The 27,263-nt window shown below is 46.0% G+C and overlaps 1 protein-coding gene across 1 annotated transcript in view; it reads right to left on the bottom strand.

Annotated features, from left to right (window-relative positions):
* Positions 1–9,934: 9,934 nt before the first annotated feature.
* The window catches only part of LOC141207907 (uncharacterized), a 28,698-nt gene continuing 11,369 nt past the window's right edge, over positions 9,935–27,263 (bottom strand). Inside the window, exons 2-4 of the mRNA XM_073664469.1 lie at positions 13,458–13,577; positions 13,169–13,259; positions 9,935–11,321 (exon numbers count right to left, since the gene is read on the bottom strand). Of these exons, the coding sequence (XP_073520570.1) occupies positions 10,474–11,321; positions 13,169–13,259; positions 13,458–13,577 (1,059 nt within the window). The 3' untranslated portion in view covers positions 9,935–10,473. The remainder of the gene's footprint in view (positions 11,322–13,168; positions 13,260–13,457; positions 13,578–27,263) is intronic.

The raw sequence follows: 27,263 nt of genomic DNA on the forward strand, positions 1-27,263 counted from the left end.
CGGACTGCCCCTATTTCTGCGCTCACCCGTAAGGGTACTAATCCCAGAGAATGGCCGCCCGAAGCTGAGGAGGCCTTTCTTTCCTTAAAACAGGCTTTCTCCTCCGCCCCGGTGCTGCATCGTCTGGACGGCAACAAACAATTCTTCCTAGAAGTTGACGCTTCCTCCTCCGGAGCCGGGGCGGTACTTACCCAAAAGTCATCTTCCGGAAGAATGGTAACCTGCGTTTTTTTCTCCAAACTCTTCTCCTCTTCTGAGCGCAATTATTCTATTGGAGACCGAGAATTATTGGCCATTAAGCTGGCACTGGAGGAGTGGCGTTACCTGCTCGAGGGGGCTCTTCACCCGGTAATAATTTACACAGACCACAAGAACTTGGCCTATCTCCAGAACGCCCAGATACTTAACCCGCGCCAAGCCCGGTGGTCCTTGTTTTTTGCTCGCTTTGATTTCGTTCTTCATTTTCGCCCGGCTGACAAAAACATCAAAGCTGACGCCTTGTCCCGATCCTTCCTGGTGTCTGATCTTGAGGAGGAGCCTAAACACATCATCGATCCCGCCAGAGTAATGCAGGTGGCCCCCATGAGTCTAAATCGTCTCCCTTCCGGTAAGACGTTCGTAACGGTACCTGATCGGGAGAAGATCCTACACTGGGGTCACTTTTCTAAGCTAGCTGGCCACGCCGGTCAGAAAAAGACCCTCCAGCTTATTATCCGGCACTACTGGTGGCCTACCCTGCACAAGGACGTTATAGACTTTGTTTCTGCCTGTGTGTCCTGCGCCCGCAACAAGGTTCCGAGACACCTGCCAGCCGGTCGCCTCCTTCCTCTTCCAGTACCTACTGCCCCCTGGCAGCATATAGCTATGCACTTCATAACTGATCTCCCTGTCTCTGCCGGTTGTACGGTCATTTGGGTGGTTGCTGACCGTTTTTCCAAAATGGCTCATTTCATTCCCCTGCCAGGCCTCCCGTCTGCACCCGAGCTGGCTAAAGACTTTATCCGCCACATCTTCCGTCTCCATGGCCTGCCCCTCCACATCGTGTCGGATCGTGGGTGTAGCGTCGGCGTCCCTGCCTCCTGCTAGGCAGGGACGCTGTTCCCCTCACCTCTCCGCTCCGAGCCCGGCGTCTTCCTCCCGCTCTGCTGGCAGCACGCGCTCCTTCCCGGCCACAGTGCTTAGGGCGCGCGCGCGCTCCCCCTCTCTTAAAGGGGCCACGCGCGCCGCCCTAAGGAGTCCCCGGCCAATGGCCGGAGGACCTCTCCATATATGAGGCACCTCCTCCAAGATGGAGGTGCCCGAGCAATGTTGTTGCAAAGCCTTCACTCTGCTTCAGCCCTCAGGTCCCGTTTCCAGTTACCTGCCAGTTACCTGCCAGTTTCCTGCCAGTTTGCTGTCTGATTCCTGCCTGTTATCCGCTTACCTGCTTGCTAGCCCGAGGTCCGACGGTCTGCCTTCCGACACCTGTCAGTCTGTCTAAGGACCAGCTTGCCCGCTCACCTGGGAGCGCTCACCTGCTACCTGTCTGCTAGCCTACCTGGAGGCTCCGCCGTCACGTGCTGTGACCACCTGCCAGTCCAGAGACTCTTGCCCGCTCACCTGGGAGCGCTCATCTGCTACCTGCCTGTTAGCCTACCTGGAGGCTCCGCCGTCACATGCTGTGACCACCTGCCAGTCCAGAGACTCTTGCCCGCTCACCTGGGAGCGCTCATCTGCTACCTGCCTGTTATCCTACCTGGAGGCTCCGCCGTCACATGCTGTGACCACCTGCTTATCCAGAGACTCTCGCCTGCTCACCTGGGAGCACACATCTGCCATCTGCCTGCTAGCCTACCTGGAGGCTCAGCCGTCACAGGTCGTACCTACCCTTTACCCAGAGACTGTCCCGGTCACTTGCCGTGACCTCCTGCCCGTTTACCCAGAGACTGTCCCGGTCACTTGCCGTGACCTCCTGCCCGTACACCCAGAGACTGCCCCGGACACTTGCTGTGACCTCCTGCCCGTTCACCCAGAGACTGTCCCGGTCACTTGCCGTGACCTCCTGCCCGTTTACCCAGAGACTGTCCCGGTCACCTGCTGTGACTACCTGCCTGGCTTCCCTGGTCGCCTCCCAGACCCGTTACAGTGGGGTTCAGTTCACCTCACGCTTCTGGAGAGCCACATGTAAGCTGCTAGACGTCACCCTGGACTTCTCCGCTTACCACGCACAGTCCAATGGTCAAGTGGAGCGGATCAATCAGATCCTGACCAGTTACCTCCGGCACTTCGTTAATGCCCACCATTCAGACTGGGTGGATCTCCTACCTTGGGCCGAATTCTCTTACAATAATCACGAGAGCGAATCTTCCTCCAAATCCCCGTTTTTTGTAGTCTTCGGTCAGCATCCTCGGATCCCATTTCCCGTCTCCACCTCGGTGGACAATCCGGCTGCGGAATCTCTCGTTAGCAAATTTTCCTCCATTTGGGAGAGTACCCGATCCGCACTCATTCAGTCGTCCGAGCGGATGAAAAAACATGCTGACAAAAGATGCCTGGATCCTCCACAATTCCGTCCTGGAGATAAAGTCTGGCTCTCGTCCAAGTATGTCTGGCTCAAGATTCCTTCCTACAAGTTAGGGCCTCGGTTCATCGGCCCACTGGAGGTTATCAAACAGATCAACCCGGTGGCCTATAAATGGAAACTCCCGGCCAACTTGTGGATCCCTAACTCCTTCCATGTATCTCTCCTCAAACCCGTGGTACTTAACTCTTTTTCCAAGCCTACAGGTACGCCTCCTGCTCCGGTTTCCGCTGAAAACGAGTTTGAGGTAGAGAACATTCTGGCCACCAAAAGGGTAAGAGGAAAGACCTTTTTTCTAGTAGATTGGAAGGGGTTTGGTCCTGAGGAGAGAACGTGGGAGCCCCGGGAGAACATCCATGCCCCTCTCATCCTTGGTAAATTTCTGTCTGGCCTAAAAAAGGGGAGCCTAAAGGGGGAGGTACTGTAGCGTCGGCGTCCCTGCCTCCTGCTAGGCAGGGACGCTGTTCCCCTCACCTCTCCGCTCCGTGCCCGGCGTCTTCCTCCCGCTCTGCTGGCAGCGCGCGCTCCTCCCCGGTCACTGTGCTTAGGGCGCGCGCGCGCTCCCCCTCTCTTAAAGGGGCCACGCGCGCCGCCCTAAGGAGTCCCCGGCCAATGGCCGGAGGACCTCTCCATATATGAGGCACCTCCTCCAAGATGGAGGTGCCCGAGCAATGTTGTTGCAAAGCCTTCACTCTGCTTCAGCCCTCAGGTCCCGTTACCAGTTACCTGCCAGTCACCTGCCAGATTCCTGCTTGTTACCTGCCAGTCACCTGCCAGATTCCTGCTTGTTACCTGCCAGATTCCTGCCTGTTACCTGCCAGTCACCTGCCAGATTCCTGCCTGTTACCTGCCAGATTCCTGCCTGTTACCTGCCAGTCACCTGCCAGATTCCTGCCTGTTACCTGCCAGTCACCTGCCAGATTCCTGCTTGATACCTGCCTGATATCCGCTTACCTGCTTGCAAGCCTGCGGTCCGACGGTCTGCCTTCCAACACCTGTCAGTCTGTCTATGGACCAGCCTGCCCGCTCACCTGGGAGCGTCCACCTGCTACCTGCCTGCTAGCCTACCTGGAGGCTCTGCCGTCACTTGCCATGACCACCTGCCTGTCCAGAGACTCTTGCCCGCTCACCTGGGAGCGCTCACCAGCCACCTGCCTGCTGTCCTTCTACCCAAAGACTGTCCCTGTCACTTGCCGTGACTACCCGTCCTTCTACCCAGAGACTGTCCCTGTCACTTGCCGTGACTACCTGCCCGTCTTCCCTGGGAGCCACCCGCTTCCTTACAAGGACCGCCCCCTTGTATAGTTGCTCAGAGCTTCCGCCTCCCAGACCCGTTACACATAGATCGAAATGCAATGATTGGACAGGCCGGCAGCTCTCCCGACACGAGCGTGACAACTTCATGTATTCCTATAGAGCTGTCACACTTGAGTAGGGAGAGTCGTCGTTTAACATTGCACTCCGATATACGTCCGATTAGTACGGCTGTCAGACTGCGTCCTTAGTCCCATATTTAAAAAACAGAAAGACATTGTTCTCATCTCCTTACAGCTCCATGATGCAACGCCTTCCTCCTCTCATTGTCAGTATAGAGAAGCCTCATCTCCAGCAGCCTCAGCACAACTGGAGGAGGCCCCGCCCCTTCCGGTGACATCATCCCCTCATAAGAGCAGTTGCACTGTATACATGACCTGGACCATGTACAGTACAGACCAAAAGTTTGGACACACCTTCTCATTTAAAGATTTTTCTGTATTTTCATGACTATGAAAATTGTACATTCACACTGAAGGCATCAAAACTATGAATTAACACATGTGGAATTATATACTTAACAAAAAAGTGTGAAACAACTGAAAATATGTCTTATATTCTAGGTTCTTCAAAGTAGCCACCTTTTGCTTTGATGACTGCTTTGCACACTCTTGGCATTCTCTTGATGAGCTTCAAGAGGTAGTCACCGGAAATGGTTTTCACTTCACAGGTGTGCCCTGTCAGGTTTAATAAGTGGGATTTCTTGCCTTATAAATGGGGTTGGGACCATCAGTTGTGTTGTGCAGAAGTCTGGTGGATACACAGCTGATAGTCCTACTGAATAGACTGTTAGAATTTGTATTATGGCAAGAAAAAAGCAGCTAAGTAAAGAAAAACGAGTGGTCATCATTACTTTAAGAAATGAAAGTCAGTCAGTGCAAAAAATTGGGAAAACTTTGAAAGTGTCCCCAAGTGCAGTTGCAAAAACCATCAAGTGCTACAAAGAAACTGGCTCACATGAGGACCGTCCCAGGAAAGGAAGACCAAGAGTCACCTCTGCTTCAGAGGATAAGTTTATCCGATTCACCAGCCTCAGAAGTCGCAGGTTAACAGCAGCTCAGATTAGAGACCAGGTCAATGCCACACAGAGTTCTAGCAGCAGACACATCTCTACAACAACTGTTAAGAGGAGACTTTGTGCAGCAGGCCTTCATGGTAAAATAGCTGCTAGAAAACCACTGCTAAAGACAGGCAACAAGCAGAAGAGACTTGTTTGGGCTAAAGAACACAAGGAATGGACATTAGACCAGTGGAAATCTGTGCTTTGGTCTGATGAGTCCAAATTTGAGATCTTAGGTTCCAACCACCGTGTCTTTGTGCAACGCAGAAAAGGTGAACGGATGGACTCTACATGCATGGTTCCCACCATGAAGCATGGAGGAGGAGGTGTGATGGTGTGGGGGTGCTTTGCTGGTGACACTGTTGGGGATTTATTCAAAATTGAAGGCATACTGAACCAGCATGGCGACCACAGCATCTTGGAGCGGTATGCTATTCCATCCGGTTTGCGTTTAGTTGGACCATCATTTCTTTTTCAACAGGACAATGACCCCAAACACACCTCCAGGCTGTGTAAGGGCTATTTGACCAAGAAGGAGAGTGATGGTGTGCTACGCCAGATGACCTGGCCTCCACAGTCACCAGACCTGAACCCAATCGAGATGGTTTGGGGTGAGCTGGACCGCAGAGTGAAGGCAAAAGGGCCAACAATTGCTAAGCATCTCTGTGAACTGCGTCAAGATTGTTGGAAGACCATTTCCGGTGACTACCTCTTGAAGCTCATCAAGAGAATGCCAAGAGTGTGCAAAGCAGTCATCAAAGCAAAAGGTGGCTACTTTGAAGAACCTAGAATATAAGACATATTTTCAGTTGTTTCACACTTTTTTGTTAAGTATATAATTCCACATGTGTTAATTCATAGTTTTGATGCCTTCAGTGTGAATGTACAATTTTCATAGTCATGAAAATACAGAAAAATCTTTAAATGAGAAGGTGTGTCCAAACTTTTGGTCTGTACTGTATGTGGTGGCGGCTCTGCAGGTGGAGGTATGTGGAGATTCCCCATTACTGGGCGCAGGGGGCATTAACCCCTTCAGCACTGAGACTCTTTTGGGGTCTTGTGTTGCCCCTTATAAGAATCATAAGGTTTTTGTTCTGTTTCCTGTAATAGATACATACGACCCAACTATGGAGACAGGAAGGGAGGAAATGTATTGTTCTCATAGTACAGGGCCCCTTTCTTGGCCCCCACACAGTGTAATGCCCCCATTATGCCCCTTATGCAGTATGTATGATGCCCCCACACAGTATAATGCCCCCATTATGCCCCTTATCTAGGATGTATGATGCCCCCACACAGTGTAATGCCCCATTATTCCCCTTATGCAGGATGTATGATGCCCCCACACAGTGTAATGCACCCATTATTCCCCTTATGCAGTATGTATGATGCCCCACACATAGTATAATGTTCCTACAATATTGTCATCCCCCCACCTTGTATAATGTTCCCACAGTACCGCCATCCCACCACACAGTATAATGTTCCCACAGTACCGCCATCCCCCCACACAGTATAATCTTCTCATAATACTACCATCCCCCCACACACAGCATAATGCTTCCACAATACCGCTATCCCCCAATGCACATTAAAATGTTTCCACAGGACTGCCATTTCCCCACATACATTATGTTCCCACAGTATTGTCATTCCCCCACACAAAGTATAGTGTTCCTACAATACTGCCATCTCCCCAGATACAGTTTAATGTTTTCACAGTACCGTCACCCCCCCACACACAGGATAATGTTCCCACAGAAATGGCATTCCCCTCATACACGTTATGATGTTCCCAGAGTACTGCCATCCCCCCATTTTCTAATGTTCCTACAGTACTTTCCCCTACACACAATATGGTACCATCCACCCACAGATAATCAATTAGCCCCATTCTTGGTGCAGATACTAATGAGCCCAGGACCTATGAGATATTTACCACATGATAGTTGAATAGGCTGGGCGATATCACCCAGAGCCGCAACCCACGCGACCGCCATGGTACCCATGAATTGTAAGGCTTGGTGCAGCCATCTCCTTCCCCAATTTCAGTGACATCCACATTCCTATGATGGTGATAGCATTGAATAGAATAAATCAGATAGGTCTCATCTAACCCGAATATAATAATTGAGTTCGGGGTTCCCATAGGCACAAAGCAAGCATATAACCCCCCAAAAAAAGGGAATGTGCCAGGAACAAAGGTGCAACAATGTCTGTAATAAGAACATGGATTTTATTAGATAAAGTTGAAAGAAAATCATAATACAATACAATTCAAAGAAATCCAGGCACAGAAAGGGACAAACAACAAAAAGCAATAATGGGTGGGTGAGCGAGCCAAAGTAAATATAAGTACAAGTGCGCATGGAGCCAACAAGTGTAGGTAACCATAACGTACAGGTCAATGTGCAAGTCTATTAATGCTCAAAAATAACTTATCTTCAGTAGTAAAAGATAAAAACGTATTTAGGCAGAGCAAACCAATTAGTGGTCCATAGTGATTAACGATGTCTTAAAGGGGTTTTCCCACAAACAAAAGTTCATTTTAAAAATTGTCTGACCGTGAACGGAGCATACCACATCTCCTGGGCGGGGGAGGAAGGAAAATACAATACAGACATTACAGCAGGGGATCGCAGAGGATTCATTGTGTGAGGTAAAACATTTCACTGCCTGTTTTTAAACAATATTTTACCTCACAAAATGAATCCCCTGCTGTAATGTCTGTATTGTCTTTTCCTTCCTCCCCCGCCCAGGAGATGTGGTATGCTCCGTACACGGTCAGATACAGACAATTTTTAAAATGAACTTTTGTTCGTGGGAAAACCCCTTTAAGTGATATAAGGGATTTCATATAGCATGCACAAACAGTAAAAGGTAAAAAACTGCAGTATCGCTGCCGCTATAGTGCGATCAGATAGGCAACGAGCCGCAATCTCAAAGCACCGTATGCCCTGGTGCAAATAATAATGATAAAAAGAAAAGAGATGCGCTGCAAACCACTCATAAAATACCAAGAGAGTGACTGTCTAAGAGAAAATGGTAGTCCAAATGAAGATATACGCCTGCTGCTTCCAGGGGTCCTGTGAAGAAGTCACAACTGCAACTAGAGGTGATAGACAAGGGCCAGAGTCTGTAGAACAAGCCGTGAGTGCTGCAGAAAATGGCTTCAAACGGCGTATTAACGCCAGAGATAGAGGGCTGCAGAGACTCTCAGAGACTCGGGCTTTCAGGTACATGCAGCCGTTGCACTAGGTGGATACAGGGATGAAGATCATGGGGGAGAAGGACTGCAGACAGCCTGATCAGTGTGCCGGCCGGTCACACCTGCAGGACCGCTGATAATCAAGGATGTGAGCGCTTGGTATCTGAGTGGCGTCACAACAGCTGGGGGATTCCACTGAGGGAAAAACAGTCCAGCGCTTATCCGACGCGTTTCCGATGTCACAGCCTCCTTCGTCAGGGATTTCACCCATGATCTTCATCCCTGTATCCACCTAGTGCAACGGCTGCATGTACCTGAAAGCCCGAGTCTCTGAGAGTCTTTGCAGCCCTCTATCTCCGGTGTTAATACGCCGTTTGAACCCATTTTCTGCAACACTCACGGCTTGTCCTACAGACTCGGTACTTGTCCATCACCTATAGTTGCAGTTGTGACTTCTTCAAAGGACCCCTGGAAGCTGCATGCGTATATCTTCATTTGGACTACCATTTTCTCTACGACAGGCAGGAATCACTCTTTTGGTATTTTGAGTGGTTTGCAGCGCATCTCTTTTCTTTTTACCATGCACAAAGTTATCTTCACATGAGTATGATCAGGTCACTTACCAAGGGACCCGACACGTGTTTCACCACCGACGGTAGTTGCAGCATTAGAGGTATGGGGTGTACTGACTAACAAAATAAGTTCTATGCTAACTGCGCTCTATAAAAGCGCCTATAGAAATTTTAGAGCAATGCAATCCAGATCTTGAACTTAAAAATTGGTAACTTTTGGGTATTACATCAATTGGAGATTTGTATAAAAAGGAGGAATCAACCTCCTTCTCTTCATGTACAATTAAATATAATCTACCATATAAAGATTTCTATACAGTGGCATGCAAAAGTTTGTGCACCCCTGGTCAAAATGACTTACTCTAATCTCTTAAAGGGCTAAAGTTAAAGATGACACATTTCCTTTGTGTTTTAGGCAAGAATATATATATATACTGAATATAGTCATTTTTTTCAATTTAACAATTACAAAAATGAAAATGGGTTGATGCAAAAGTTTGGGCACCCTTGAAAATTTGTGCGCTCAGATAACTTTGACCAAGGTTTTAGACCTTAATTAGACTGTCAGGGTTATAGCTTGTTCACTATCGTCATTAGGAAAGGCCAGGAGAAGCAAATTTCGCAGCATTATAAAAACCCAGCCTTTTCTAACCTTGTGCTAAAAAACAGCAGCCATGGGTACTTCTAAGCACCTGCCTAGTACACCAAAAATGAAAATGGTGGAGGCGCACAAAGCAGGAGGCTTTAAGAAGATAGCATAGTGTTTTCAAGTTGCCCTTTCCTCAGTTAAGAAATGACAGTTAACAGGAACAGTGGAGGTCAAGATAAAGTCTGGAAGACCAAGCAACATTACAGTAAGAACTACTAGTAGTATTGCTAGAGAGGCAAATCAGAACCCCTAATTGACTGCAAAAGACCTTCCTAAAGATTTAGCAGGCTCAGGAGTTGTGGTTCATTGTTCTACTGTTCAGAGACGCATGCACAAATATCACCTTCTTGGAAGATTCATCAGAAGAAAACCTGTCCTGCATCCTCACCATAAAATTCAGCATCAGAAGTATGCAAAAGAACATATAAAACAAGCCTGATGCATTTTGGAAACAAGTCCTGTGGAACGATGAGGTTAAAATAGAACTCAAAATCCACAATAGACTACCCCTCAAAAGGCGCAAGATAAAGGTTTCACAATTGCCCTGATATCAACACCATTGAACATATGTGGCTAGACCTCACAATCGCAGTGCATGCAAGACGACCCAGGAATCTCACAGAACTGGAAGAATTTGCCAAGGAAAAATGGATGAAAATCCCTCAAACAAGAATTGAAAGACTCTTGGCTGGCTACTAGGTAGTAACCATGCACAGTGCCCAAACTTTTGCATGGGCCTATTTTACTTTTTGTAATTTTTAAAAAGTAAAAGATGATATCACTGTCCCTAACTTCAGACAAATCGAACATTAAGAGGGAATCGGAGAGAAGTCAAACCCTGGCTTCCTGTTGATGATCAATACGTCCAAGGTGGGGACAGTGAAGCTGGCGCTGATTGGGCGCAGGGCTCGTGTGATGTAACAACCTTACGAACCCCGGAAACACGAATACCGACACCGCCGCAACGGAGCTGGCAAGGAAGGTGAGTATGAGTGTTTTTATGTTAACGAGGTCAAATATGAGGAATAACAAGAGATTGTCCTAGTAGTGGGCAACCCCTTTAAAAAGTTTTTTTTACATTTTTATATTAAAACATATCCAACATTCTGATCATGAAAAAGCCTTCTCCCCTGTGTGACTTCTCCGATGTTTATTAAGAGTTGATTTACGTGTAAACCATTTCCCACATTGGGAACATGAAAAAGGCTTCTCCCCTGTGTGAATTCTCTGGTGTTTAACAACATCTGAGTTATTGCTAAAACATTTCCCACATTCTGAACATGAAAAAGGCTTCTCTCCGGTGTGAATTCTCTGGTGTTTAACAAAATTTGATTTATGGTTAAAACATTTTCCACATTCTGAACATGAAAAAGGTTTCTCCCCTGTGTGGGTTCTCTGGTGGCAATTAAGATTTGATTTTTGGTTAAACCATTTCCCACATTCTGAACATGAAAAAGGCTTCTCCCCTGTGTGGGTTCTCTGATGGCAATTAAGACTCGATTTATGGTTAAAACATTTCCCACATTCTGAACATGAAAATGGCTTCTCCCCTGTGTGAGTTTTCTGGTGTCTTACAAGATCTGATTTCTGGTTATAACATTTCTCACACTTGGAACAAAAAAATCTATTCTCTGCTGTGTGGAATTGTTCAAGTTTAAGAAAGGACTTTTCGAAGGGAAAACTATTTCCATATTCTGAACTTGAAAATGACTTATTTGCTTTATCATCAGTTCGTTTTTTAATGCTTATTTTGTGACTTTGATTTTCCTTAGTAGTCGGTAATGAATCAGAAGACAGGACCTGTTTCAAAGGATCAGATGACAGATCTTTGCTGTGAAGGGATGATGGTATATCTGGAGTAATGGCATTCACTTCAATTGTATATTGTGGGATCTTAAGATCATCTGATTTAAAAATTGAAGATGTCGGCTGTCCCTCTGATCTCCTGGTGCAGTTATCTGCCAAGGATAAAAACAATTATTATTTTAGAATAAAATATCGTTGAATTTTATATATTATGACATTTCTACTTAAACTGTCCGTAAAAACGGCAAGTTATGCAAAAATATGGAATTATTCACTAAGACACTGACAGATCACAGTTTAATAGAAAACCTCATATAATGAACCAGTAAAGTGTAGTGTTCAACTATTTGTTCATTCTGCCTCCAAAATATGGAATAAAAAGCCACCAATATTATGTAAGCTAAAATAATACCAATAAAAACTTCTACTCATCTCATAAAAAACAAGTCCCCACTCAAGTCATTCATCTGTCGGTGGAAAAACAGGTTTCCACATTAATAGTGTCTCAAAGGCTCTTGAAAAGCAACATGGCTTCCATAAACCAATCCAGCAATATCCGCTCTACCAAAGTCAAATCTCCCCCTTGCTTCTAAGCCTTGCAGTGTACCCAAACCACATTTAGGATCCATGTATTTGGCATTACTATAGTGAGAAGAACCCACTTAATTTACGGTGTGTGTCTCCTGGAACACGATCTGGGCACTATGTGTTGGGTAATAAAATGGCAAATGTACAAGATTCATTCTCCAACATCCACTGCATGCTAATTTCCGGAAAGTGCATGTGGAGTCAAAATAGTCACTACTCCTATAGATTAATTCATTGAGGGTTATAGTTTAAAAAATGGAGTCACTTTATGGGGATTTCTACTGCTCTGGTTTTCTGCCATTTTGTCATATTAGGGATTCTGCAAATGGGGTGTCCCATCTCCTCTGGGATCTGCTCCCGTGAAGTCTGCTTCTGTCACCAGACGCCTTATTCATTCTGCAGGCGTCGCTGGTAATGGTGGAGAAGTCAGAACCAGAAGCTCTGGGCGACGCAGGCTCTATCCAGCCACTAAGAATAGGGCAGAAGATAATACTAAGAAAATGGAGTAGATAGCACCAAGCCTGTTTGTGGGGCCATCTTTTGAGCTGCCAGGTGACCATGAACAGTGCCCCCAATACAATGTGTCTGCAAACTATTCCAGCAAGATCTGCATTCAAATAGCTAAATGTCACTCCTTCCCTTCTTAACCTGCCATGTTCCCAGACAGTAGTGTACAACCGTATATAGGGGATTGTCGGATTCAAAAGAAGATGGAAAATAATTTGTAAGGTCCATTTGTTTCCTATTATCCTTTGTGAAGAATTCCAAAGTTATCACCACATAAAGTGACACACGTCAGATTCGAAAAATGGGCCCAGATAGGAACACAAAACTGGCTGCAGGAAGGGGTTAAATCAGAGTATTTTGGGCACAAAATACTGTAGTCAAAAACTGTTACTATAGACAATAACAAATCATAAAAGTTAAGTTTGGTCATAAAGACTGGACCTGGTCTTGTAGGGACCATATGAGCACATTCAGCAGCACAGAAGGGAGAGAAGGTGGATTCATCCTAGAAGATATCAGGATTCTAGGAAGCCAACAGCATCATTACTCTCCACTTTCTCTTACAGACCCATCATAATGTTTTTCTTCAAGTGATTTTTTAACTTGTCAGCACATTATACGTATGTTGTCATTTGGCTTTATAGTTCACAAACCTGGGCAGGTAACGGTCAGCATCTTCTAATCCCGGGGGAGGTGGATCCTCCAGGTTGTAAGTTCTACAGAAAAGGTCTTTCAATGCCCAAAGTTATTTGAACAGTTTTGGATGGAGGAGAATGTTGTGGTCTGGAGGCAAAATGGTGATCACACGATTGTGATATAGCCGGACTACACGACCAATAAAGCATCCACAGCCGGTGACTGAGAAGAATCTGTGACTTCTCAGCATTTAGTGGTTACTACTCACCTGGGTAGTCATATGTAGGAATCTCCTCTTTACACCGCTCATCATCCCTCACATATGTCTCTGTAGTATTAATATGGGTCAGATCTTCACCCTGAAACAAATATTGTAAAACTCACAGACAGATGGAGAAGTCCCATCTATGATCAGCTCTAATCCTGCCATCTCCACCGTTCTCATTAAACAAGTATAAAACACATAATACTGGTGGATAAAACAAGACTGAACACAAGACCATCACAGCCGTCTACACATCATAGGGGAGATCTCATGACACCTTCTCTCCATCTACCTGATGATCCGGAGGAACATTGGGATCTTCTTGTTTCCAGTCCTGTGGAAGAAGAGGACGGGGACATCTTTCTGGTGTTGTCCTCTTACCGGATAGATCTGGAGGAAACACATACAGGGACTGAATTTATTCTTTACATACAGATAATTATAGGTCGTGTGTATTTAGTCCTGTCTATTACCTGGTGATGTGAGTGGCTGGGGAACCTCCATCATGATGTCCCTGTACAAATCTTTGTGTCCTTCTAAATACTCCCACTCCTCCATGGAGAAATAGACGGCGACATCCTGACACCTTATAGGAACCTGACACATACAATGATACTGTTATCCCCCTGATCCCTCCATAGCGTTACTGTGTAATGTCCCAGCATTCCCAGCAGTGTCACCTCTCCAGTCAGCAGCTCAATCATCTTGTAGGTGAGATCTAGGATCTTCTGGTCATTGCTGTCCTGATGTATCAGGGGGTGAGGTGGAGGCCCCGTGATTGGGCTCAGGGGTCTTCTCCATCCCTCAGACGCAGGGTCCTGACAGCGCTCACTAGAGGTCTTCTTCACTACTGTGTAATCCTGGTTATGGAGAGACACATTAATAAATCTCCCTCCAGACATTTCCAGAGTCCTCACCTCTCCAGTTATGTCCATCTGTTATTCCCATAGATAAGAATGATGTAATGTGACGTCATCAGAATCTCTCACCTCTCCAGTAACCCGGAAGAGGATCTCTAGGGTGAGGTGTAATATCCTCTCCGCCATCTTGTCTCTGTCCATATCCATTCTTGATGGGTGATTCAGAAAAATTCTCTTATATAGAAGATATTCACTGAGAGGATCTGATATTGTAGAGACCTGAATGAGAAGAAAATGAGCCGATGTAACATCATAAAAAATCCAGTGTAATAATACAATTACTGAAGACAATGAGGGAAAACATATTAGGAGATAGAAGGTGTAGATGTTGTATTCTCTAGTCTTGTATAAATGGAACACAAGTTGAATTGCTGACTATGACATCTCCTTCATGCACTTTTCTGTGTTTGTCATGGCAGAACTGTTGGAGGATTATTAAAGGTGATAGTTTTCCCACCAATTAGAGGGGACACCTGTGGATATCGGTGTTTTTTTTACCTGCTACAGTTCTGGTGATTTACTCGTTAAAGTGCTCTTGTGGTAAAGTGGACGTTGGACAAACATCACGATCAATTACAATCAGACTGAAGGAACATCGTCCTCTATCCGGCTCTATGAATCTAGGATGAAATCCACTGCGGCCCCTGCAAGAAAAGAATGAAGAAGAGCAGAAGTTTGGGGAGACCACAATGGCCAGACATTTCTCGGAGATAAAAGTTCTGATGTACGATGTTCGGTGTTAGAAGAGGTTCTATAAGAAAGTGTTCCCCAACTCCAGTCCTCAAGGCCCACCAACAGGTCATGTTTTCAGGATTTCCTTAGTATTGCTCAGGTGATGTAATTATCACCTGTGAAATCCTGAAAACATGACCTGTTGGTGGGCCTTGAGGACTGGAGTTGGGGAACACTGCTGTAAGACCCAATACGACCGGCCAATCACAGTAATGCCAGTATCCAACATGGCTACCGCATTACTGTGTATGGCGCGCAATCCCGCATGTTTATTGGCTGCGTAACAGCAGCAATTATTGTGTTGGATGGAACTAGGAGATGAATAATGGCGTTGTGTGAGGACTTCTCTGGGCTTCTGTCCTTCATCCTGCAGTCGTCTGAATGGATCTAATGTGGACGGGAACCAGCTAAGCCGCATTCTGTCCACAGCTGTTACCTCACTGTTCACACCACACAGAGACCCCAAAAGAGTCCCCGTGCTGAAGGGGTTAATGCCCCCTGCGCCCAGTAATGGGGGTCTCCACATACCTCCACCTGCAGAGCCGCCACCACATATATGGCTGCTCTGTGCAGACAGGAGCTGTGATGAGGTCACAGGAGGGGAGGAGTCAGGGGTCACATGATCAGGTGCCTCAGTGGATGCAGGACTCTGCTGTGCTGGTTGTCATGGTGCTGGATGAGCTGAAGTTTATGTGTGGGGTCAGGAGGGGTTTACAGTGTGGATGTAGCAGAGCCGCGCGTGTACGAGGTGTACGGAGCAGAGCCGTGTGTGTACGAGGTGTACGGAGCAGAGCCGTGTGTGTACGAGGTGTACGGAGCGGAGCCGCGTGTGTGCGAGGTGCACGGAGCGAAGCCGTGTGTGTACGAGGTGTACGGAGCGGAGCCGCGTGTGTACGAGGTGTACGGAGCGGAGCCGCGTGTGTACGAGGTGTACGGAGCGGAGCCGCGTGTGTACGAGGTGTACGGAGCGGAGCCGCGTGTGTACGAGGTGTACGGAGCGGAGCCGCGCGTGTACGAGGCGTACGGAGCGGAGCCGCGCGTGTACGAGGCGTACGGAGCGGAGCCGCCCGTGTACGAGGCGTACGGAGCGGAGCCGCGCGTGTACGAGGCGTACGGAGCGGAGCCGCGCGTGTACGAGGCGTACGGAGCGGAGCCGCGCGTGTACGAGGCGTACGCAGCGGAGCCGCGTGTACGAGGCGTACGGAGCGGAGCCGCGCGTGTACGAGGCGTACGGAGCGGAGCCGCACGTGTACGAGGCGTACGGAGCGGAGCCGCGCGCGTACCAGGCGTACGGAGCGGAGCCGCGTGTACGAGGCGTACGGAGCGGAGCCGCGTGTGTACGAGGCGTACGGAGCGGAGCCGCGTGTGTACGAGGCGTACGGAGCGGAGCCGCGTGTGTACGAGGCGTACGGAGCGGAGCCGCGCGTGTACAAAGCGTACGGAGCGGAGCCGCGCGTGTACGAGGCGTACGGAGCGGAGCCGCGCGTGTACGAGGCGTACGGAGCGAAGCCGCGCGTGTACGAGGCGTACGGAGCGGAGCCGCGCGTGTACGAGGCGTACGGAGCGGAGCCGCGTGTGTACGAGGTCTATGGAGCGGAGCTGTGTGTGTATGATGTGTACGGAGCGGAGCCGTGTGTGTACGGAGATTAGCCGTGTGTGTACGTCGTGTATGGAGCGGAGCCGCGCGTGTACGAGGCGTACGGAGCAGAGCCGCGTGTGTACGAGGTCTATGGAGCGGAGCTGTGTGTGTATGATGTGTACGGAGCGGAGCCGTGTGTGTACGGAGATTAGCCGTGTGTGTACGTCGTGTATGGAGCGGAACCGTGTGTGTACGAGGTGTACGGAGCAGAGCCGTTTGTGTACGAGGTGTACGGAGCGGATCCGCGTGTGTATGAGGTGTACGGGGCGGAGCCGCGTGTGTATGAGGTGTACGGAGCGGAGCCGCGTGTGTACGAGGCGTACGGAGCAGAGCCGTGTGTGTACGAGGCGTACGGAGCAGAGCCGCGCGTGTACAAAGCGTACGGAGCGGAGCCGCGTGTGTACGAGGCGTACGGAGCGGAGCCGCGCGTGTACGAGGCGTACGGAGCGGAGCCGCGTGTGTACGAGGCGTACGGAGCGGAGCCGCGCGTGTACGAGGCGTACGGAGCGGAGCCGCGTGTGTACGAGGTCTATGGAGCGGAGCTGTGTGTGTATGATGTGTACGGAGCGGAGCCGTGTGTGTACGGAGATTAGCCGTGTGTGTACGTCGTGTATGGAGCGGAGCCGTGTGTGTACGAGGTGTACGGAGCAGAGCCGTGTGTGTACGAGGTGTACGGAGCGGAGCCGCGTGTGTACGAGGTGTATGGAGCGGAGCCGCGTGTGTACGAGGTGTACGGAGCAGAGCCGTGTGTGTACGAGGTGTACGGAGCAGAGCCGCGTGTGTACGAGGTGTATGGAGCGGAGCCGTGTGTGTACGAGGTGTACACAGGTTCGGTCGGAGACACCGCGGCTCTTTATCAGACTGTAGAAGAACTGACCCTGGACACTCGGTAAAACTGCGCTCGGACGTCTCTTGTTTCTCGCACAGATATTGATAACATAAGATGGAGTCAGACGAACCCTCCTACAAAACCTGATAACAAAGTCATTACTACAGGACTGGATGAGAAAGGGATTTATTCTACAAGAAACGCTGGGGCCACAAATGAGAGAATCCGGGCCCCGTGGCTGGATACTCCGGACCCCCGGCGTGTTAGGAGCAGACGGGGTCTTTGTCCCTGGAGCTTCTCTGCTCGGTATAATGAGACTCTGATCTTGTTCTTATAAAGAGGGTTGGAGTAGAATAGAAGCTGCCTGAATATGAGGACCTTGTCTGATCTCTATGTCCTTGTGTACAGAGCTATGGAGATAGCGCTATTCTCTGTATAATAGATGTGATGTCTCTGGAGCCCTAATATTCCTGTACAGGGGTCTCTGTAGAGATAATCTTACCCCAGCATTATGGATTCGGAGAAGGGAAAAGGGATTGGGGACATTTTATTGTAATTTCCCTTAAAAAAAACAACTAATAAGTAACTGATTATAGTAAGTGTTTTGTTTTCCCACCATTTTGTTTGTAGGAAGTAAAGAGCCGAGGCTGAAGAAGCTTTATCTCCAGAAGTCTACAAAAGAGGGAGGATTGGCAACTCCAAATGTCCTTGTCTGTTTTGGGATTGGGAGTTAGGAAAAGGGGCAGGAGAATATTTTAGGGTTTTTTTGGGAGCAGGAGATGCAATATTTGTTCATATAGTGTAAATTTATGAATATGGTTAGGTTCAGAAATATTTGGACAGTAACTGAATCTTTGTGATTTCAGCTCTGCAGGTCACTAATTTGGATTTAAAATAAAAAAACTGAGATGTAATTGAAGTGGAGACTTTGAGGTTTAATAATAATAATAATAATAATAATAATTAAAGGGGTTGAACAAAAATATCCTGTAAAACGTTTAGGAATTGCAACTATTTTTCTACAAAGCCTCCTCATTTCAGGGACTCAAAAGTAATTGGACAAATTAACTTTACTGTAAATAAAATTTTCATGTTTAATACTTTGTAGTGAATTGTTATCTGTATCTGACAGAAGGCAACTGAACAGGATTCATAGAATCATAGAATGGTAGAGTTGGAAGGGACCTCCTGGGTCATCTGGTCCAACCCCCTGCTCAAAGCAGGATTCACTAAATCATCTCAGACAGATGTCTGTCCAGCCTCTGTTTGAAGACATCCATTAAAGGGGAACTCACCACCTCTCGTGGCCGCCTGTTCCACTCATTAATCACCCTGTCAAAAAGTTTTCTCTAATATCTAATCTGTGTCTCCTCCCATTTAGTTTCATCCCATTGCTTCTAGTCTTTCCTTGTGCAAATGAGAATAAAGATGATCCTTCTACAATGTGACAGCCCTTGACATATTTGTAGACAGCTATTAAGTCTCCTCTCAGTCTTCTTTTTTGCAAGCTAAACATTCCCAAATCCTGCAACCGTTCCTCATAGGACATGGTTTGCAGACCAGTCACCATTCTGGTCGCTCTTCTCTGAACTTGCTCCAATTTGTCTATGTCTTTTTTAAAATGTGGTGCCCAAAACTGGACACAGTATTCCAGATGAGGTCTGACCAAAGAGGAGTAAAGTGCGATAATGACTTCACGTGATCTAGACTGTATGCTTCTGTTAATACATCCCAGAATTGGATTTGCCTTTTTTGCTGCTGCATCACACTGTTGACTCATGTTCAGTCTATGATCTATTAGTATACCTAAGTCTTTTTCACATGTACTGTTGCTTAGCTCTATTCCTCCCATTCTGTATATGCTTTTTTCATTTTTATTGCCCAGATGTAGTACTTTGCATTTTTCCCTGTTAAAAACCATTCTGTTGGTTGCTGCCCACTGCTCCAGTTTATTTAGGTCTTTTTGAATCCTCTCTCTCTCTTCTCTAGTATTAGCTATCCCTCCTAGCTTTGTGTCATCAGCAAATTTAATCAGTTTACCCTCAATTTCTTCATCTAAATCATTGATAAAGATGTTGAACAATACAGGTCCCAGGACGGAGCCCTGTGGTACCCCACTTGAGACATTCATCCAGCTGGATGTGAAGCCATTTACAACCACCCTTTGAGTCCGATCACTAAGCCAGTTGTGAATCCACCTAACAGTTGCCTGGTCCATTGCATACTTGGTAATTTTTTCAATAAGGATGGTGTGAGATGCTTTGTCAAATGCTTTGCTGAAGTCAAGATATACTATATCTACAGCATTTCCCTGATCCACCCAGTCAGTGATTCTGTCATAGAAGGAAATTAAGTTAGTCTGACATGACTTGTTAGTTACAAACCCATGCTGACTCTGGTTAATCACTTCATTCTTATCCATGTACTTACATACATGTTGTTTAATAATTTGTTGAAAGATCTTTCCTGGTATAGAAGTCAGACTCACCGGCCTATAGTTCCCTGGGTCCACCTTCTTCCCCTTTTTGAAGATAGGAACAACATTTGCTCTTCTCCAGTCTTCTGGGACTTCTCCTGCTCTCCAAGAATTTTCAAAGATTATGGAGAGTGGTTCTAAAATTTCTTCTACGATCTCCTTCAGTACTCTGGGGTGTAATTCATCTGGACCTGGAGACTTGAACTCATTTATGTTAGCTAAATATTCCCTCACAATCTTTCTCTTTACAGATAACTTGGATTCTTCTATTCCTTTAAAAGGACAGTGAAGATCAGTTGATGTTACATTTTCTTTCTGAGAGAAAACAGATGCAAAATAGGAATTAAAAAGTTTGGCCTTCTCAACATCCTCTCTTACCATTTCTCCATTTTCATCTTGTAAAAATCCTATAGCATCTTTGACTTTTCTTTTACTTTTGACATACCCCCAAAATTCTTTTTTATTGCTTTTGACATCTCTTGCAAGCCTTAATTCATTGTCAGCTTTAGCTAACCTGATACGTGCCCTGCAGGATCTGCAGACTGCATTATAATCTTCATTAGATATGCCTCCCTCTTTCCATTTAATAAACATTTCTTTCTTTCTTTTTAGCATGTGTTTAAGTTCTGTGTTCATCCATCCTGGTTTCCTTAAATGCTTCCCATTCTTCCTACTTTTCGGGATTGTTAACGATTGTGCTTTGAGAATCTCATTTTTAAAAATTTCCCATCCTTCCTGGACATTTTTGTCCTTAAGGACATCCAGCCATTGGATCCCTCCTATTCTCTTTCTGAGTCTCTTAAAATCTGCCTTTCTAAAATCTAACCTTGAAGTTTGAGTCTTCACATGTCTTCCTCCTCTAGTTATCCAAAATTCTATAATAGCATGATCGCTGCCTCCTAGGGTCCCAGCCACCTTTACCTCCTCAACCATTTCCTCCCTGTTTATAAGGATTAGATCCAAAGTAGCAGATCCCCTTGTTTTCTCCCCTACCTTTTGGAAGATAAAGTTGTCAGCAAGAGAGGATAAGAATTTGCTTGACCTGTTAGTTTTACTTGAGAGAGATTCCCAACAAATGTCTGGATAGTTGAAATCTCCCATGACCACTACGTCATATTTTTTGGAGAACTTGGTCATTTGATACATAAAGAGTTCATCCATATCTTCAGCTTGCCCAGGTGGCCTGTAATAAATGCCTACAATGGTGTCCTTTCCGTTGTTCTCTCCTTGTATTCTTACCCAAACAGTTTCCACAGAACTCCCAGTCTCTGAAGCTTCAATCTCTGTGCAGATATGCGCTTTTCTAACATACAATGCGACACCTCCTCCTCGTTTATCAAGTCTGTTTCTTGCAAATAAGTTGTATCCTTTTAGCCTTTTATTCCAATCATGTGTATCGTCCCACCAAGTTTCAGTGATTCCAATGACATCATATTTCTTTTCCTGCATTAGTAGTTCCAATTCTCCTTGTTTGTTGCCCATGCTTTGTGCATTTGTATAAAAACATTTTAGTTTGTGATTGGTTTCTCTTCCTCCCATATTTTTATTATTTAAATTGTTTTGTCTTTGTTCTTCCTTTCCACTTCCAGTAGCAGAGATCTCAATAGTATTTGTCAGTTGTATGGCTTTTTCTGGCCTTTTGCTTCCCTTCCCACATTGTTCTAGTTTAAAGCTCTTCTGATGAGTGTAGCAAGGCGACTTCCAAATACATGTTTTCCAGTCTTCGTAAGGTGCACCCCATCTCTAGCAAGTAGTCCATCGTATAGGTAATTCATTCCGTGATCCAGAAATCCAAATCCTTGTTGACGGCACCATCGACGTAGCCAGTTGTTCACCTGTAGAATCTTATTCCACCTCATTGTTACATGGCCATCCACTGGGAGGATGGATGAGAAGACCACCTGCGCTCCCAATTCTTTCACTTTCTTGCCTAAGTCTTCAAAGTCACTGCAGATGGTTTCCAGGTCCTTTCTTGCGGTGTCATTTGTCCCCACATGTATTAGCAGGAATGGGTAGTGATCTGTAGGTCTGAAGAGTCTTGATATCCTGTCAGACACAGCTTTAATTTTTGCTCCTGGAAGACAGCACATTTCTCTTGAGGTTATGTCTGGTCTGCAGATAGCGGCCTCTGTTCCTCTTAACAGGGAATCCCCCATGACCACCACTCTCCGTTTTTTCTTCACAACATTCTTCTTTCTCCATCCAGGAGGATTCTGAGGGCTTACAAGGTTATTCATTGCTGGCAAAGTCTTATCTTGCTGTATTTCTTCATGGTTCTCCTGCGAGAGAGCCTGGTACTGGTTCCTGAGCAGTATGGGTGCTGACTGCCTCTCGATCCTCCTGCTTCTGTGGGTCACATGCTTCCATTCCTCTGTTTCCTCAGGTGCAGTTCGAATTTCTTCTCTTTCTGAATCATGAAGAGATAATTCTGCTCTGTCTAAGAACTCTTCACCTTCCTTAATGATTTTCAAGGTAATTAACCTCTCTTCTAGATTTTGCAACTTTTCCTCCAACAGGGACACAAGCTTGCATTTCTGGCATGTGAAGTTTGGCTTTTCCACTGGCAAGTCTGTGAACATGTAGCAGGATATGCAGCTCACCAAATGGCTCCTAGACTCTTCCATGTTCTTACTATTAATGTTCTGAAAACAGTGAAAAAAGTTTAAAAAAAAAGCCTCAAAGCCTCCCCTGGTTTACCGATGTCCTCTTTTCAGCTCCAACAGCCAAAATCCAGTATTCTTTGAGCTCGCGGACACTCTTCACTTACCCCAAAATGCAGTGGGAATATGCAAATTATCTCCTCAGGACTCCTCCCCTGGTTTACCGATGTCCTCTTTTCAGCTCCAACAGCCAAAATCCAGTGTTGTTTGAGCTCGCGGAGACTCTTCACTTACCCCAAAATGCAGTGGGAATATGCAAATTATCTCCTCAGGACTCCTCCTCTGGTTTACCGATGTCCTCTTTTCAGCTCCAACAGCCAAAATCCAGTGTTCTTTGAGCTCGCGGACACTCTTCACTTACCCCAAAATGCAGTGGGAATATGCAAATTATCTCCTCAGGACTCCTCCCCTGGTTTACCGATGTCCTCTTTTCAGCTCCAACAGCCAAAATCCAGTGTTCTTTGAGCTCGTGGAGACTCTTCACTTACCCCAAAATGCAGTGGGAATATGCAAATTATCTCCTCAGGACTCCTCCCCTGGTTTACCGATGTCCTCTTTTCAGCTCCAACAGCCAAAATCCAGTGTTCTTTGAGCTCGCGGAGACTCTTCACTTACCCCAAAATGCAGTGGGAATATGCAAATTATCTCCTCAGGACTCCTCCCCTGGTTTACCGATGTCCTCTTTTCAGCTCCAACAGCCAAAATCCAGTGTTCTTTGAGCTCGCGGAGACTCTTCACTTACCCCAAAATGCAGTGGGAATATGCAAATTATCTCCTCAGGACTCCTCCCCTGGTTTACCGATGTCCTCTTTTCAGCTCCAACAGCCAAAATCCAGTGTTCTTTGAGCTCGCGGAGACTCTTCACTTACCCCAAAATGCAGTGGGAATATGCACATTATCTCCTCAGGACTCCTCCCCTGGTTTACCGATGTCCTCTTTTCAGCTCCAACAGCCAAAATCCAGTGTTCTTTGAGCTCGCGGAGACTCTTCACTTACCCCAAAATGCAGTGGGAATATGCAAATTATCTCCTCAGGACTCCTCCCCTGGTTTATTCTCACGGACCCTAAATCAATTACCATTTTTTTTGGAGGAACATAAATCTATATTAAATAAACCTATTTCATTGGAAGAGATTGCCACTACAATTAAAAATTTGAAACCAAACAAAGCTCCTGGACCTGATGGATACACTTCTGATTTCTTTAAATCCTTAACAGAAGAGGTGTCCCCACTATTAGTACCGATCTTCAACAGGATAATCTGTGGCAATCCCATTCTCCGATCCGCAAATATGGTTTATGTCAAGTTATTACTAAAACCAGACAAAGATCCATTATCCCCCAATTCATACAGACCGATTTCACTTACAAATATCGACATTAAGCTTTTATCCAAAATAATGGCTGATAGACTGGTCTCCATTCTACCTCACCTTATATCTCCTGCACAAGCAGGCTTTGTTAAGGGTCGCTCAGCCACACTAAATATTAGGAAAGTATTGTTGGCGCTCGATAAAGGTCTTTCTACTCCTGATCTAAAGGGATCCTCAGCAATTATCTCCCTTGACGCCGAAAAGGCCTTTGATAATATAAATTGGGATTGGTTATACATGGTTTTGACTAAAATGTCATTGTCAGGCCCCTTTTTTAATCATATTCGTAATTTATATACGTCTCCTAAAGCCCAGGTATATACCCCGCGTTTTCTATCCTCTCCCTTCCCTCTTGAAAAGGGAACGAGACAAGGATGTCCTCTATCCCCCTTACTTTTTAATCTGGCTCTAGAACCCTTAGTCCGTATTTTGTCAGACTCTAGAACTTTTCGGGCATCCAATTTAAGAAAAAATCAGTTCAGGCGGCTTTTTTTGCAGATGACATCATTCTGTTCATGTCAGATCCCTTCCTACATTTACCTCTGGTGTTGGATCTACTTAAGAATTTTGGCTCATATTCTGGTTTCAAAATAAACACAAAAAAATGTGAATTGCTACCATTAACTGAAAAGGGTATGAAACTCTACCCAAAGAAATCTTTTTGTGATATTAACATAACTACATCCCATATTACCTATCTGGGTATAAAAATAGGACGGCTACCTTCTTCTCTATATACATTAAATTATCACCCCCTCATCAAAAAAATTACTGATCAGTTGAAGTCGTGGCAGGATTTGCCCTTGTCTTTCTTGGGTAGGGCGCATGTCGTTAAGATGATAAGCACCTCGAAAATTATGTACCAGCTCCAAACTCTGCCATTACTATTGAAACACTCCGACGTAATCACACTTAATAAGGCCTTCAGTCATTTTATATGGAGAGGAAAACCTCCTAGGATTAGCCTTGACAAACTTATGTCGTCCAAGGATGATGGAGGCATCAATTTTCCAAGTATAAGAAATTATAACCTGGCTTGTCTTTTTCGCTACATAATTGACTGGCTCTACAAAAGACATACATACTCTGATTACTCTTTGGAATCAGACTATGCTTACCCCTTTAATTTAACTGCTCTTCTACACTCTCGCTACTCTTCCCTACCCCCAGCAATCAAAAAATCTGTGACTCTTAAAGACACCATTTCCACTTGGAAAGCGGTTAGAAAGAAATATGGCCTTTCTTTCAGAGTTTCTAAGCACCTGCCGCTATGGCGGAATCCGGAATTTCCACAGGGCAGTGAAAATAAATTATTTATGAAATGGCAGCAAGCAGGTATACATGGCATATCCCACCTACTCCACCCAAACGATCGAGATGGTTGACGTTCCCGGAATGTATAGATAAATATGATCTACCTCTGCAGCATGGCCTCCAATTTGAACAAATTAGATTATCCATTATGTCAAACTTAAAGGATGTCACCTTCGAGACCTTTCAAAACGAATTAGATATAATTTTACTATCTCCAACTGGTACTCCCTCAATTTCTAGTCTTTACTCGGCTATGAAATCTAATTTATTAAAGATACACCCTGATGTCTTCTTTAAATATTGGAAGCAACAATTAGATGATGTTGAAATCCCTACTAAAATCAGATCGGGTTGGAATATATTTAGAAAATACATTATAAACGAATCATGGAGAGAGACTCAGTATAAAATAATACACGGGGCCATATACGCTTTTAACATACCGAAAAAAGATCCCTTGTCAAATAGGATGATTGCTTGCCCTAAATGTCATCACCCATACTCTGATCTTATGTGCGGCCTATGGTCCTGCCCTGATTCAACAGTATACTGGAATCAAGTATCAGATACGATAAAGACTATTTGGGGCCCAGGATACAATCTCTCTCCATATGTAGCAATATTACATCATTGGGATAAACCAGAAAACCCTGACCAAAAATCAAAAGGCCCCCCAAAACTACTTCATACTCTACTCCTCCTGGCAAAAAAACAGTTACTTAAACATTGGCTGGATCCTATCATTCCCCCCATAGCAGAGCTAATAATCCAAATGAACCATTTTATGGGAGTGGAGCAATTAGATGCCCTTAATAACAAGGAACAGCGAGCTGGCAAATTTCTATCAAAATGGAAACAGTTTATTATAACTTGCCGTTCTATGTCTGAAAAGAATAAAATTGTCCAACCATTTACTTCTACAGAATGGTATATTCTGGAGGATCTAAATAATAACATAGGACTCTTACGTGTAAAGCAGGGGAGAAATTCATCACAATGTATCGTTATTTAATGAATTGCATTGATTGTAGATGACTGTAACTTGCTAATACTGAGTTTAGATGTCTATTTGTTAAGCCAGGTAACCGGAGCTTGTTGATCATTTATGGTACGTGATTTGTGCACAGGTTTATTATTCTCTACATCCTGGCTCTGTTCTATTTGTTCTTATTTGTTTTTCTATGATTTGTTATGTTTAAAAACCAAATAAAAATGATGCTTCAAAAAAAAATGGTGAGGAAGGCTTCCACGTCGTCCTCCGGTCCCATCTTCCTCAACGCTGAGCGAACCTGGTCCCGGCCTCTCAACGTTCCGGGGCTGGTGCCGTCGGCGTCTCCCGCATGGCAACAATCTGTTGGAGCAACAGTTGGTTTGTTTTCTGCTGCTGCTGGTGCAGTAACTGTTGCTGCTGATCACGCTGCTCCGGGAGAGTATCCACTGTTTGTACAGCTCCTCCATTTTGTCCACGGGGTGGAACTGAAAGGTGGCAGGTCGGATTGTGGTCATGCAGCGGCCTGTGGGGTATGCCTCAGTCACTATGCCCGCATTCTCCACCAAGCTGTAAGGCGGCGGTGCTCACACTGTGCAGTAACTGAGGCAGTGACCCAAGCAAGTCCAACATAAACAGCTTTTATTCAGCAACTCACGGGTAAACAGAAAGTCCTCCGGTTCGCAGCCGGGTTAACATGAGTCCATAAACAACGGTTGCCGGGGGCAACGGCCGCGCCGGGCCGCTCAGAGCCTGACAGGTGCAGAGGCTTCCCAGGAGTGGGTTCAGCCACCCTCAATCCTGCTGAGCTCCCCTGCTGTGCTCCTAGCAGGTTCCAACACAGAACAACACTAATCCTTAGTGCAGGGGTTTTAAAGGACCTGTGGCAAGAGCCACTGGAAAACCCGGGTTGGAGGGAGGAGGCCGCCCCACTGCCTCCTGTGACCTCCTCCAAGAAATGAAGGCCCTGCCGGGTTTTACTTAATCTGCCTTAGCCAGGTAGTCTGACCAGGTCAATGCTCACTTTCATTCCTGCATTGCAGCTGTGTCTATGACTGCAATGCACTCCAATGGTTTTAATAGGTCTCTGTACACATTCTGAGGGAGATATGACATCCCTCGTATACGATCCCGGTCACTGCCTCACATATCCCCCCCCTCTGTTCA

This window comes from Phyllobates terribilis, unplaced genomic scaffold, assembly GCF_046119375.1.
Source record: "Phyllobates terribilis strain yellow unplaced genomic scaffold, ASM4611937v1 Scaffold_167__1_contigs__length_4167997, whole genome shotgun sequence".
In the NCBI taxonomy this organism is placed as follows: domain Eukaryota; kingdom Metazoa; phylum Chordata; class Amphibia; order Anura; family Dendrobatidae; genus Phyllobates; species Phyllobates terribilis.